This window comes from Oryza sativa, chromosome 2 (genome assembly GCF_034140825.1).
Source record: "Oryza sativa Japonica Group chromosome 2, ASM3414082v1".
NCBI classification, from domain to species: domain Eukaryota; kingdom Viridiplantae; phylum Streptophyta; class Magnoliopsida; order Poales; family Poaceae; genus Oryza; species Oryza sativa.
In genome coordinates, this window is record NC_089036.1 from 27,761,763 (window position 1) to 27,777,011 (window position 15,249).

Sequence of the window (15,249 nt, forward strand, 5' to 3'; positions counted from 1 at the left end):
GGCATAGTGGAGTATAAGCTTAAAATGTGTCCCATCACAAGCAGCATGCCTCAAATAGCCTTTCTTCAAATCAATAATATCCTGGGGACCCGCACAGATTATAGAACAAAATAAAGACGAGCTTGAAATTTAATAACAGGACTTCAGTGGAAACTGGGATTGCTCATAACACTTGTCAGCATATGATCATCTGGTCCACACTCAAATGGTTGAGCAAATGGCCTCCAATCAGTAACACTAAATAAATACAAATAATTTATTTCCTGTGCTTTAGACTTGCCACAGCGGTGGTTCCTGCTGACAATTATGTGAACTCCACTTCCACTATTTAATTCTCAGAAAACTCATCCCTGATCACTTGCCTGATCTGACCCAAAAAAACTGGTAATCTTAGCAGTTAAATTAAGAGGAGGAGGAAGCGTGCCCTAATAATACTCAGTAACCTAATTGTCATCTGGGATCAGCTGACTGAAATTGGTTGTCTCATCGAGCTAAAGGAATGTTGTGAAAGGAACAGCAGGCACTTTTCGTCAGGTTCTTGTTTATAAGGGGATGACTAACTTTGGATATCATCGAACAAAGAATATGGTTTCCAATGCCGCCACCCTGTCTCCATTCGTGCAGTACACCAAGTCTGCACTCTGGGTAGCTAACTACACAAGCATGGACTGGAGAAATTTCCTTTCGCGTGCTCAAAGTTAGCAGTGTCAAATAGCAATTAGGTTGAGATGTCAACCCAAGTGCGGTGGCAAAGTTTTCAACTTGAGCTTTGACAAGAGACAGGAAGAATAACCAGTCGTATCCTATCCATGTATTTACAACATGCTTAAGATTTAAGAAGACCATAAACAAGCATTGCAGGGGCATCACGCCTACACATAAAGTTTTTCAAGTGGTTATATATAATATCTAAAGGAATGACTACACACGGACCCTCCACCTTTAGGAAAGGGAGAGAGACAAAACAAGGATAGGCAGCATTAAGCACGCGCATCACATATTCTAATAGAAGAGGAAAAGCACACCAGGAGGAGGCTCTGTGTACGGTGAACTTAATGACAGGCAATTGAAGGAGTAGCTTTGTTTACTCCAAGTTGACTCTCAGTGAAATGTGTCAACCACTAGAATAATATAAGAAAAGAAGCTTGGAGGCAAGGACAGACAGCTCATTCTCCCTCAATTTGAAAGATGTCGAGCGTGAAGCTTCCCCACTAACGACCTTAGTAGGTTGGTGGAGGATGACAGCGATCAGTGAAAATAGCATTTTGCAATGAGAAAAATAGCTGACCTCTAGAGACAACCGTGTGATAATACTGCATTCATGCATGACAAACTATGAGATGGATGTAAGCAGAGTTTTGGACTCTTCTTGAGCCTCCAAATCTCTTCCTGTCGTGACATGCTCACAGGTACAAGATCACTCTGGTTAAGTCAAAGACGTTAAGCACTTGGAATAGGAAGATGGTCAAAAGAAGAGTCATGTCTCTTGAAAGGTCTCACGGTGGATATCATGCTACACACTTACACCGAGGTCACTATACAAATTGGTGCAGGAGCTAGTGACTTCATCACCAACTGTAGTTAGCTTAGAGCCTAGAGGTGAATTTGACTACAGGACAAAATAGTAATTCATACATTATTAGAAATGTCAGTTCATAAATATGAAAAGATACTCCGGATGGACATGTTGAGACATATACAGAATACAAAATAAAATATGTGGATGCAGATTTACTGAGTCACTAATGATAACTGAAGATATAAAATATGACAGAACTAGAAAAGGACAGAGGAATAAAAGGTTACCTGGACACAGCAGTATGCTGTAGCTCTTTTGTAGCCAGCTCAAATGCATCCTCTGGAGTCAAGAACATCTCAATGTACCTAAAAATGGTTTCAGACATATCGATATTCTTCTTAAAAGAGGGCAATGGTGGTGGCAGATTCACTGCCTCCACCTCACCAAGTATAGTAACTTCTTATTTACCATCTACTCCATCATGTTTTATACCAACTACCCCATGTACTTTTATGTTATAAAATAATCCCTTTACATATATGATTATATCATATTTCACCTGTACAATATAACATCTACAGGTACAAAATTGTCCCAAAAACCTCACTATTAATTTGTTTTAATCCGTAGCAAAGCATGGGTATCTGGCTAGTTATAAACTAAAGTTGATGCAGATAGTAAAAGATACTATATGCAGATTCATTTGGCAAAGAATATGCATTAATATTAGAGGCAATCAAGAAGATTTACAGTGTCAAAAGGGCCCTAACATTGATCAAATATATAGTATTTGACATTTAAGTGCAACTGCATGATTAGTCCTCCACAGTTGAGAATCTAGGCTTAGGTTACAACGTTCAGTTGGAACTTGGAAGTGTCTGATGACTGATGGCATACAAAACAAATACTCTTAATCTTCATAGGATCCAAAGAGCAAGTCAGAATTCCGACTCCATACTTGTTCTTTTTTCCACCGGCCCAGCAAAGGAGTTTTTTTTTCAATGCTTTCATACTGCTGCATTGAAAATTAAGAGTTAAATAGAGGACAAATAAAGAAAGGTGCACTTTAGTAATACTCTCTCTATTTCAGGTTATAAGATGTTTTGACTTTGGTCAAAGTCAAATTGCTTTAATTTTGACTAAGTTCATAGACAAATATAGCAATATTTACATTACCAAATTAGTTTTATTAAATTAATAATTAAATATATTTTTAAAATAAATTTATCTTGGGTAAAAAATATTACTATTTTTTTCTATAAACTTGGTCAAATTTGAAGCATTTTGACTTTGACCAAAGTCAAAACATCTTATAACCTAAAACGGAGGGAGTAGTATGAATCAAAACAAAATTCCATGGCATCACAAGAAAATCACTACACCTGAGAAAAAAGAAAGAAAATAGCATCTAGTTAGGTTACCTCCAAAAACCTATTTAACCAAACAAGGAGACATCAAGATAGTGCTGAGTGCCATATTGTTGCTGATTCCTGATATGTACACCTCCAGAGGGCAGTACCCGTGCTAAGAGAATACACGCCCCACTACAAAACAAAAATGTGTATATTCCACATTGCCTATCCGAGGGCTTAACACTGGCTTCAATCATCAGCTGAACTATCAATTCACCACCAGCATAACAGCCATCTTGCATCCACCACACATTTCATAGTCACTAACACTGGACCACCCTAACATAACACCATCGGTGACAGCAATCACACAAAACCATCCAAACAGCAGCATATACAGTCCGCAATTCTACACCACAAAAAGAATACGAGGTACCTACTTAGCATAGGGCCCCTATGTAGGAAGAAAAGTAGTGGACAGGGATGAATGTGGCGGTACGCAGCCTACACATCCTCACAACCTAATAGCATAATACAGCATAAATGGCAGTAGCTATTCCATACCTAACGGTGCAAAGCCATCATTTTGGTTATACCATGAATAATACAAGCTGCGGAGAACATTGCAATTTTGAATTAAAAATCCAAACTGCAATCACATCACAAGTTTGCTTACCTTCTAACGATTGCCAAACCAATCACGCATCATTATGTGCTCAAGTGAATTGCCCAACCAATCACGCATCATTATGTGCCCAAGTGAATTGCTAGAGAAGAGACCAAATAAAGTGCTGATCTCGTAGGCCCTCATCTCAATCCTTCTTCCATACAGATGATGTGGTAATGTATTTCTGTACTGAATCGACTCATTACGTTCCCCAAACTAAATAAATCAGCTCTCTAAATTAGGATAGGTTCAGAGTAAGGATCAATAAATCAGTTCTCTAAATTAGGATAGGTTCAGAGTAAGGATCAAATCGTCTACTTCCTCGAACCGAACCAGTACCAAACGCACCAAAAGGGGATGAACTGGATCTAGTCATCATCAAAGCTAACATCGTGGGTAACATCAACCCCCGTTTCAAACGATTCGTCCGACTGGCCCCGAAACCAGCGACTTGAGAAAGAGCCTCACCTCACCTCACTTGCCGCAGCCGCCGCCCGGGGTACCTCGCGCGGCTGCGCCTTTGGGTGGCGCCGCGGGAGGAACCTGGACTCGGTGGGAGCCACTGGTCGACGGCCGGTCGGCTGCTCGTCCGGCACCGTCGGCGCGGCGCAACTGTGCTGCCCTCGATGCCTCCGGGGGCGTGGCCACGGTGGGTTCGTCGGCTGACGCAGCGCGGGCCGTGGCGGTGGTGGTGGTCTCTCGTAGCCCAGCTTTCTGTAAGATAAGTGGCCCGGTTGAGCGTGCGGCGGTGCGGGTGGGTGTGCACGCGCTCGGAGGTGTGAAAACACGCCCGAGTACCAAGCGGCAGCGTCTGTACTACTTGGGCCCGATAATTTGAAGGTATTTGGGCCGAAAGACTGTTACGGCGGTAACACCAATTCGATGAGGAATAAGTTCACCTTACTCGAGTTTTGATCGTAATCTTAAACTAATATAACACGTCCTTCAACTTATATAAAACTAAATTATCAAAATCACACGATAGTATTGTGTCCGATTTTGACTGATGAGACAACTTGGTAAGCAGTGAGACCCATGTGAGACCTCATATGTTAGTGGCTAGCGCTTTGTTCCTCCTCTTTCTTCCCTTTCTGCTAATGGGAGTTGTAGAGGGAGCAAACGGGGGATGTTGAGGATGAAGACGACATGGACGTGCGCCGAGTAGGAGCGCTTGATATCGCCACCGTTGATGCAACCGGCTACTCGGGGATACTAGAGCTATGGCACGACCCATAGAAGACGACCTATGCCACCTGTCTTCTTCGACACGATGGGAGGATGGAGCTATGGAGCTATGCCAGTATGCCACCCATGCCTCGATTGTTGCCTCTCTCCCTATATCCCGTTGGCCTGCTACCTGCAGGCTAGGAAGAGGGAGAAGGGGAAAGAGGAGGAAGAAAGCTAGGAGGGGAGAAAAGGTGAAAGGAGGAGAAAGCTAACATGTGGGGTTCATACAGGTTCCACGCTGACTCAGCCGCCACATCAACAAAAATATAGAACTATACTGGCTGGGATCTTAGCTAGCTACACCGGTATTATAAGTTGAAGGACATGTTATATATGTTATTGTGGTTTAGGGATGTGATTCAAACTCGTCGTTAACATGTTATATATATTATTTTATTTTGTGGAAAGATTTACAATACATATCCGAAAGACGTGATCAAGTCTTCAAAAAAAGAAAGACGAGATCAAAGCTAAGGGAAAGAAGCGTGGCTGAACATGAATCGATCAATCGCGTAGAGAAAAAAAATCACTGCTTCGGGCCAGCCTCATCCGCGCCTTTATTTTTTTTTTCATGAAACCACAGATGCAGCCTCTGCCATCGATGTCCAGAGCCAGTCCACGACACAACATCGGGTCCCGTTCGTCGGCGTACGGATCGGTCGAGTTGGAGGTGGCCAGCCTCAACACGGCTGCGCAGCGTGTCTCGCCCACGGTTTTGTTTCTCGATCGACAAGTCGGCAAGACGGGAATCGTCGCATCGTGGACAAGATTGTGAGGCGCTTCGGTCTTCCTGGGCCATGCTTCGTTTGGGCATTGTGCGGCCCACGGTGGTGTTCCCGGGCGCAACATGCTCCCTCCACTTCTTGCTTTCCGGGCCACAGGCCACAGTTGTTCTTTCTCGAAAGGGATGTGTGTTGTGATCATCATTCATACTAAGAAGATCTAATCGTCAGTCCGTTGTTGTGTACTGGGGTTTATCCCCTAATATCTGTTCTTGCTTAATAAAGTTGGTTGTGTTTAAAAAAAAAGGTTATGAAGAAAAAGGTAGTTCGACAAAGCATATGATACTCTTTGTCGTGTCAAAGAGACCAAGATAAGTACAGGAGTAATCGTACAGCTGCCCAACCTAATCAGCACCGGTGACCGAGAAAAGCTCGTTCTACCTCTCGACAGATCGCCGTTAGCTAGCTACCGAGCATAGTCGCCCATCGTAAGTACTAGTACTTCCCATTCACGCATACATAAGGACATTCGGAATCATTTTCTTTCTCTTGAACTTCGATCGTGCGACTGTTGAAACCTCCTTTGTTGCATGCTAGCTCCATCTGTCACGCTCTGGCTGCCGCGTAGGCTGGTGCATACATCTGGAGGAATCTTTGCGCTGCGGTGATTATTAGTGGGGTCGAGAAGATGGGCGCCGTTCTGATGGCATTGGTTGGAACCGCCCGTGAACACTCCAGCAGTCCAGCTCCATGTACCTGATCTGTTCTCTAGCTTGCTTTTCCTTTTCAGAGAATATCACGCGTTCAGCCCGCTTGTTGCACTGTAACGCGGTCAGTGCCACCATCGGAGAGGGACATCGACATGTTACCTGTACGGCTGTGCTCAATATATAAACCCGTGTGCCGTGGTATGTATAAAAGATCTACGGTAAGTACTGGTTTCATGGCAATTAATCGTTGTTTAGGATTTTTTTTACCTTTTCGAAATGTAAATAAAATAGAGGGACTGGAATTAGGTTTTTTTTTTGGAAGTTTCGAACTAAATTACCACACAAAACCTGGAAATTGGGCCTTTTGTTAAATTTAAACAAATTCTAAAGCTGGAAAGTAGAATCGTCGTTGATGACGTATGTTCTCATTGGTGATCGACGTAAGGCAACAGAAATCGGTCATTGGTCTCCGTGTATGGCTGTATGCATATGCAAGCCCCCTGCAAAAAGGCGCAAAAGAGTGTATAGTACGGTGAAGGAACGGCCCAGCGCAGGCGCATGCAGCACATGCATGTTTTCCAACAGCGCTCGCGCTGGAAAGTAGTACGCGTTCGTACAGTATCCTGTTTGACATTCTAGTTGTCGGGTGGTTGCTTCGGCCTCTTGCTGTCCCTCGGTCCCTAATCCTTCGCGTACGTTGATCCGCGATCGCTCGTCGACTAGCGGAAGAACAGGTTTTCAATCGATGGAGTACGCGCGCGCGGTACCATCTGCTACTGTAGCTAGCACTCGATCGATCGATCGATTGGCGCGGCGGTTGCTAGCTGCGCATATGCTTAGATGCAGGCTGCCGATCGAAAGCCTGAAACAACGTTACTTGCGTTGCAACTTGCAAGGACGTCATGCGCGTACTCGGTTCTTCAATTGCCGTGTACTGCATCCTAGTGTCGGCCACTTTTTAGCCGATTTTATCTGCATGGACGGACTTGAATTGTGTGTTTATGTGTCCCCGTGTTTCGTTGGGACTTAGGACACTACCGTGTTTTTTTCTTCCTTGTTTGCGAAGCTTTTGGATGCAGTATCAATCTCTTCCGGAACACCGGCCCGTGAATACGCACTGAGTTTCGGAAGAGAGAGAGATTAAAGTGTCGCATAATTGGGTTTCAGATAGCAGTACAAGTTACTACTGAAAAGATTGGATTTAACGTGGATACCTCTCTCGGTCCTCCACGGTTGCGTGTTAAATATGCACAGGAACAGCCCCTGGCGTGGCACGATTACAGCGGAGAGATTACAACAAATCTTATCAAGATTAAGAGATAAACACAGGAGACTAACAACCATGATCTATCCCTCAAAGTTAGGAAGCTAATCCTATCACTAACCGTGACTAGATAGAACAAATCTTAACACCCCCACACAATCACAACACAGGCAACAAGTTGAGATTGCGCCTGAAAGCATCCATTTGTTGAGCAGTGAGGACTTTGGTGAAACCATCAGCAAGTTGATCCCTTGTAGAGATAAACCTGATCTCTAATAGCTTTTGTGCAACTCGCTCTCGCACAAAATGAAAGTCTATCTCAATATGTTTGGTTCTTGCATGAAACACACACTACACTGGCCAAGGTCACCTGTGACGGGCCCAAACCCTCATCTTTGACGGCTTCGCGCATGGTCAGTGATCAGTGGTCACTGGTGAGTCCAGTCACCTTTGACGGGTGGCCGGCCGTCACAGGTGACACCCACCTCTGACGGGCAAGTTACTAGAAGGCCGTCAGAGGTGTTGGTCTCCGCTAGCCTTGAGCGAGTTAGGACCCGTCACAGGTGACTCATCTCTGACGGCCCTTTAAATAAAGGCCGTCAGAGGTTGAGGTCTCCGTAGTTAGAAGCTGTCACAGGTGATCTACCTGTGACAGCCCCAAAAGTAAAGGCCCGTCACAGGTAGGTCACCTCTGACGGGCCTTTATTTGCTAGTCCGTCACAGGTTATGTTACCTTTGACGGATTTTTGTTCCGACCCGTCACTGATGAGTTAATTCCAGAAAAAAAATAAATGCTAAATATTGGCTAGCCTCAGGATTTGCTAGCCATGCCCTCTGAAAAATAGAAACATCACAGATATATTCCAGTCACAGATCCATCACAGATACATCACCCCCCCAATATAACATCACAGATCCCCAACAACACATATATGCAGTTCAAATGCCACCATTTTGCACAGCAAATTCACACCCCTTGAAAGCCACAATTTCGGTCGTTGCTCATAGAACCGCATATATACTTACCAAATGGATTAAAGCCATAATGTCATCGACCTGCACAACCTGTCAATAAGGAAAAAAAAAAGGAGAAAACAGATGAATAGTACAACATAAATCGTAGTTGATCAAATGTGATGACAATTTAGTAAAGTACCATAAATATTGCACATATGAAAGTAAATTACATTGCACTCTATAAAAACATAATTTTTTACATCGCCAGAAATTATAAAAACATCTTTTTTACATCACAATAAATTATCTAGCCAAGTTCATGAGTCTATTTGGCATGAAAACGTCCTTTCTTGTTCATTATTTCTGCAAGAATAAAGGCGCACAATTCGCCTCTGATAGCGGGGGGGTTGATGGGTGAGATCTTGAAGCCAGCTCTACATTTCTGTTTAATAAATAAGAGGTTAATTAGCACGTTTTGAATAGCAATGTAGATATTGAAATGAGCTTATTCGCCATTAGCAACAACCTCAGGGTCGAAATCTTTCACCTCTCTTAGAAGTGTTGACATGTTGTGGCACACGTGGAAACCACATTGGTCTCCGATCTGTTGTGCGCATGCAAACTTGGTGTCATGATAAAGTTCATTCTTGCCCTCCTTGTGCCTACCACCCTTTTCCACATATGGGCCCCAAGCCATATTTAAGGCCTTGGTGATTTCACTGAAATCATAATCTTTGGACTTATTGGAGTTAAGGTAGGTAACCCTACTCCACTTAGGTACAATGACTAGGAGAATCCAATGTCGCCTGCGCAGTGGTTATGTAGCGTTAGTACTAAGAACCTTAACTTCAAAAACAATATACACGAAGGGTATTGTCCTCTTACTCTTGGTTGTGTGCGCACATGATGTACTCCTTGTCTTGATGGGCCCATAAACACCGGTTGACATAGTCAACCACCTCAGTGAAGCTCTGTCGTAAATTAACCTCATTCACCATGGATGGATCAAGGAACCCAACCTGATTACCATGGCGACGACTCTCGATCCAACACAACCTTAAAATATTTACGTATTAGAACTAATTTAATTAGGAGATATAGTCCAGTCATATCACAAGTATAGAAGGTATGCACTTACAAGGAGTAGCATTTTAGAAGACCAGTGTCCAACTTCCGGATCCTGAAAAGGTCGAAGAGGTCATCAAAGCCTATAGTTATATAGGCAGGCGACGATAGGAACGGCTGGTGGTCGTGATGTCCAACTATGGATGACTCCCTCATTTTCCGCTTGGCATTGCTTAGCTCCATGTATTGCTTATGTAGCTCTCGGCAAGCAATACCCATCACAGCTAACACATTGTCCTCCACCAATGGCATGCCTAGCTCAAATTGGGCTGGCGCCCTCACGACCTTCCCCGATTTGCTCACCGGCATCGACGTCGCAGCCTTGCCCCTTTTTGGCTCCGGCGCCAACTCCCCGACCTTCCCCTTGCCGCGTTCACGCTTCTGGCCCTTGACAAGTGGTGGGGAGCTATCGGCCTTTCTTGTGGTCTTTATTGGAGCCAAGCTTTGAGCTATATCTGCCAAGTCCATATCAGCTCCACCAGGAGAATGAGGTACTGACAATGCCGGTCCACGGGGAGCCTCAATTGATAGCTTACACTTGGGAGGTGTAAGCTCCGTCGGTCGACTTGGACGAGGAGTCATCTTCACAACTATGTCTTCTTTGGGCCATTGTATGAACGTCTTGCGCGCATCGCCCAAAGTCATGATTTCATCATTTGGGGGCACGGGCAGCGGATAGCCTGACCAGGTGTCCTTTACTGTATCGATGGACACCTTGGCATACCCAGCTAGCAGGTCTGCGCCGTGGACCTTGTCTGTAACCGAGGGCTTGAAAGCCATGCCCTCAGCGACTTCAGGAGCGAAAGTTGGGTGGACTCTCGCTAGTAGGACACACTGTGCTGCGCCCTGCATAAGGTGAAAGTTTGAATTTAATATTGGAATGTGTAAATGTCTTTTATTAGATATGGATCGGATAACAACAATTACCTCGATGTGGTCCACTGCAGCTAGTGGTGCGATCGGGAGACCAGGGGCCGGCACCTCTGTGGATGCACAACTACTCCTATGCTGTGACGGACTCGCGTCGTGTTGTACACGAGGAGTTGGTTGCACAGCAGGTGTTGTGACTCGGGGTATATTCATGTCGGCGAGCACCTTGTTAACCCTTTCTTCCACCCTTGCATTCATGCTAGCTTCTAGTTCTTGAATGACCTCAACCTTAAGTTCAGCCTTCAAACGAGCGTCCCTCTCTTCCTTGGAGACTTTCCGTTTCCTGTATTGGGAGCTGTACTGAGGGAGTCCATGCTTCCAGGGCACATCGCTACCAATTCCCCGAGTTCGGCCAGGATGTTCTTTGGTTCCGAGCGCCTTTGTGAGGATGTCATCTTCGCGCCTCTTCGGCGCGGACTCAACCTCGCTTTGTGAAGCTTGTTCAGCAACCAAGCCCAACTAGAAAAGAAGATAGTCGTTTATACGAACTTGTACTTTATACGAACGGAAATTAGTTAGGTTAAGTAGTGAACTCACCAGTTCCTGATAGACGACGGCATCACTTTTGTTCTCAAATGTGACAGAGCCGTCCGGGTTGACCTTACCCCTTGCCCGCGCCCAGTTGCGAGCTCTTTGTTCAGGGATGTCTGAAAACGGGGCAGGGACATTCGCTGCTGCAGCGGCTGCATCTTCTTGGGCCCATATTGCCTCCTTGCCGATGTACCCTGCGGTGCCCAGCCGATGCGGGTGCTCATTCCGCTGTTGCAGTACGCGATGTGCCTCGCTGGATTCCCTAAACTCTTGGGTGGTCTTGAGAGAGCAGAATTCCTCCCACACCGCTTCGGTTATTTGATGGTATTCATCGAACGGCGTATGATTGCCGGGCGGGTTGACATACTCGGTGAAGAGCTTCGACTTCCAATTCTTCCAAGCTTTGCCCATCTTTTGGAATGCCTTCCGCTTGAGCCTATCCTTTGCTTCGGCTGGAAATGTGAACCATTTCTCCATTGCCGTCCAAGCTCGCTCTTTCTCGGCTTCTGTGACCTTCCCGATATCTTTATAGAGGATCCCGAAGTTCTCACGTGCCACTAGCCCGCAGCAGTTAGACCATCTTCCAATGACAGTCCTGGGCGCCGTGGGCCTACCACTAGCGTCAACCTCTCTTATAACTTGCACTGTGGTCGGCCATATATTTTGTGACCGCGGATTTCTACTAGACCTACTTGCACTTGTCTCGCCCGACATCGACGTATGTTGTTCCTGCGGCAATTCTGCAGCACAAACAGAAGGCAATATTTGCTAAGGGGTGCTAGCTAAAATTTATGTGGTCATGTGGTGAAAATTTATGCTATAAATTACCATGAATTTCGGGTTGTTGGACCGCCGTTGTCCCGGGATGACCTTCGGCAATTGCCTCTGTGGCTGGGTTTGCTTCTTCCTGGATCCTCGCAGGTGTTGGGGAGGGCGGGTTTGCGCCGGGCGTTGACATGGTTTAACTTTCGCGAAAAAGATTATAAATTTCCTACCATTAGACTAAATAGCATTAGATCCAATGTAATACGGGGTATACTATGAAAGATATGGCCTCAGTTTTGCTGAGAAATATGCATCAATTACAATCATTTGCATGAAGGGATAAAAAGAGGAAATCAGCTACTAGGAGAAAAAAGCAACCCAAAGAAAATAGAACAAGTGTAGTTCATCTGTTCTTATCAATAAAATAGAACAAGTGTAGTTCATCTGTTCTTATCCATAAGGAAAAGAGCAAGTGCAGGAAATTAAAGTAGTAGCAACAGCATGGCCATATAATAGCAGCAATAAGAGCAGTAGCAGGGCCATATAACAGCAGTAGGGGTATATATGCCACAGGGGCAGCAACAGCAGGGGGAGATTCACATAAACAGCAACAGCAGGGTGGAAATTGACATAAACAGTAACAGCAGGGTGGAAATTCACATAAACAGCAACAGCAGAGGGAAATTCACATAGACAGCAAGGGTATATAAATCAACAAGTGTAGATAATCTGTTCTTATCCATAAAGAAAAGAACAGGTATAGATAGAATGTTATTAAGCAATTCATCCTTGGCCATTTAACAAGAAGTACAGGGGCAACAACAGCAGTGGTATATAAATCATGCATATATTATTGTAGATAAAAAAATGAACAAGTGCAGAAAATCTGTTCTTATGCATAAAAAAAGAGCAAGTGCACAAAATCTGTTCTTATGCATAAAAAAAGAACAAGTGTAGAGGTATATAACCACTGAATCAATCATGCAAATTTAAAAAACAGCAGCAGCAAGGGTACAGAATTTGCATGATTGACATAAAACAGCAGCAGGAGGAGTATATATGCCACAGGGGTAGCAACAGCAGGGGCAAATTAACTAAAACAACATGTCTAGATATACTCCTCTTATCAATCCAGAAGAAAAGAGCAAGTGCAGAAAATCTGTTCTTATGCATAAAAAAAGAGCAAGTGCACAAAATCTGTTCTTATGCATAAAAAAAGAACAAGTGTAGAGGTATATAACCACTCTACACTGGCCATTTAATAAGGAACAAGTGAACAAGTGTAGGGGCAGTAGCAGGGGTGTAGATAAAAAAGGAGACAGTACTACTAACTTCATGTAAACAGCAATTCATCCATTCAATTCAAGCAAGTCTAGATAATAAAACAGCCCACAATCATTGTGGCAGCAGCAGCAAGGGTATATAAATCATGTATATAAACAACAATTCATACAATTGACCTATTCATAGACAAAAAGGGTATATAAATCAACAAGTTTAGATAATCTGCAAAGCCTCCTTAATCATCAAATTATGACAGAAAACAAAATGCATGGAGAATTTTGGTGTCTAGGTCGGTTCCGTCCATGGACTACACTGGCCTATCCACCAAAATTCCCCATGCATTTTGTATTCTGTGATGGTTTGATAACCTCGGAACTACATTAAATCTGCGGCCAATCTATCAATTCTTCCCTTGTAACTAGATTTCAAACCCTACACCTAATAAAGGTCCTTAATTATCAAAGACACTCCATGAATGGTTATATGTCCAAATGGCTCTTAAATCCACATCCAAGTTGCAAACTAGCTACACATTCAAGTTTTAACTAACAGTTGCAACCATAGGCAGCAGCATGGGCAAACATAGACAGCAAGGGGCAAGTGTAGATAATAAAACAGCCTACAATAATTTATGTGGCAGCAGCAGCAGGGGTATATAAATCATGTATATAAACAACAATTCAACTATTCATAGACAACAAGGGTATATAAATCAATAAGTGTAGATAATCTGTTCTTATCCATAAAGAAAAGAACATCCACTGCAGCAAAATTCATGCTAAGATCCTCTATTGATGCTAAGATTCACTGCACCAAAATCATGTATATAAAATCTAGCCCCTACATTCATCCAAAACATCCATAGACAACAAATCACATTTAATTCATCTATACAGCAGCACCAATAATCGAAACAACAAATCACATTTCATTCATCTAAACAATGCAATTCATCCATCGGAAAAAAGGAGGAATGGGGGAGGGTGGCGGCATACTTGGAGAAGCGGCGTACTTGGAGACGGCGGCGCAGACCGTAGTCGTCCTGGATCCTGGTGGCGGCGGCGGAAAGGCAGTGGCGAAGAGGTCGAGGCGGTCGGCGGTGGTCGGGGATCCCGGCGTCGGGGAGGTCAGGGTCGGGGAGGTCGGGGAAGTCGATGGACGGACGGCGGAGAGGACGACCGGCGGCGAGGGCGGCGGTGGAGACGGCGGCGGAGATGGCGGTGGAGAGGACGGCGGAGATGGCGGCAGAGAGGGCAGCGGAGATGGCGGCGGAGAGGGCGGAGGAGAGGTTGAGGCGGCGACGGTGGAGATGGCGGTGGAGAGGACGGCGGCGGTCGAGAGAGTGAGTGAGGAGGCGGCGGTGGAGAAGGAGGCGGCGAGGGCGGCGGAGAGGGCGGAGATGGCGGCAGAGAGGGCGGCGGCGAGGAGGGTCTGGATCGAGAGAGAGAGAGGCGGTGGCGAGGAGGTGGAGATGGCGGTGGAGATGGATGGCGGCGGTCGAGAGAGTGAGTGCGGCGGCGGTGGTGCAGGCCGGCGTCGGGAAGGTCGGCGGAGAGGGTGAGCGGCAGAGAGGTCGGCAGTGGAGAGGTCGAGGCGGTGGTGGGGAGGTCGAGGCAGCGGTGGAGAGGAGGGCGTAGAGGGTGGCGGAGAGGTCGAGAGGGCGGCGGATTTGGCGGCGGCGAGGACGGCGGTGGAGAGGCGAGGCGGCGGTCGAGAGAGTGAGTGAGTGAGAGTGGGCGCCGGATCTGGATCGATCTAGAAGATGTCCAACCCTAGGTCAACCCTAGTCAAACTCACCTGTGACGGGCTCCAACTATGTGGCCGTCACAGGTGGCCTCACCTGTGACGGGCGCCAACCGTGGAGCCGTCACAGGTAAGACCACCTGTGACGGGCCCAACACTCTGGGCCGTCACAGGTGAGGTCACCTGTGACGGCCCTACAGATAGAGCCCGTCACAGGTGAGTTTGCCTAGAGCAATTTTATTTTATTTTATTTCACTAGTTCTTTTATTTTCCTTAACATATTTTCACATACACTACATATTTTTTTTATACTTAATTATTTTATTTCACTAACAGTAGTAATTGCACTTCATTATTATACTACTTTAATTATTTTATTTCCAATGCTTATACTTGCTTAATTATTTTATTTCACTTCTAGTGGGTGCTTCACTTAATTATTTTATTTGACTA

The 15,249-nt window shown here is 45.2% G+C and overlaps 1 protein-coding gene and 1 long non-coding RNA gene across 3 annotated transcripts; both read right to left on the reverse strand.

Annotated features, from left to right (window-relative positions):
- Positions 1 to 2,221: 2,221 nt before the first annotated feature.
- On the reverse strand, positions 2,222 to 4,207 carry LOC136355090 (uncharacterized). The gene is made up of 2 exons (XR_010739173.1): positions 4,007 to 4,207; positions 2,222 to 2,534 (listed from the first exon to the last, which is right to left on the reverse strand). It is a non-coding gene; the product is annotated as an uncharacterized lncRNA (long non-coding RNA).
- Positions 4,208 to 8,625: 4,418 nt separating this feature from the next.
- On the reverse strand, positions 8,626 to 15,145 carry LOC136355091 (uncharacterized). 2 transcript variants are annotated; one of them, XM_066307234.1, is made up of 7 exons: positions 11,833 to 15,145; positions 11,011 to 11,744; positions 10,471 to 10,932; positions 9,557 to 10,389; positions 9,304 to 9,474; positions 8,945 to 9,224; positions 8,626 to 8,860 (listed from the first exon to the last, which is right to left on the reverse strand). In XM_066307234.1, the coding sequence occupies exons 1-7, from the start codon at positions 11,960 to 11,962 to the stop codon at positions 8,744 to 8,746; spliced, it is 2,727 nt and encodes a 908-aa protein (XP_066163331.1). In that variant the 5' UTR covers positions 11,963 to 15,145; the 3' UTR covers positions 8,626 to 8,743. The 2 variants fall into 2 exon arrangements, with proteins under 2 accessions (XP_066163331.1, XP_066163330.1); XM_066307233.1 differs by having other exon boundaries at positions 9,557 to 10,932.
- Between the last annotated feature and the right edge of the window lie 104 nt (positions 15,146 to 15,249).

Coding starts and splice junctions, on each gene's coding strand:
- LOC136355091 (XM_066307233.1), bottom strand. CDS start 11,962: ATGTCAACGCCCGGCGCAAACCCGCCCTCCCCAACACCTGCGAGGATC. Junction 9,225..9,303: donor ATGTGCGCACACAACCAAGA/GTAAGAGGACAA, acceptor ACCACTGCGCAG/GCGACATTGGATTCTCCTAG. Junction 8,861..8,944: donor TGAAAGATTTCGACCCTGAG/GTTGTTGCTAAT, acceptor TTTATTAAACAG/AAATGTAGAGCTGGCTTCAA.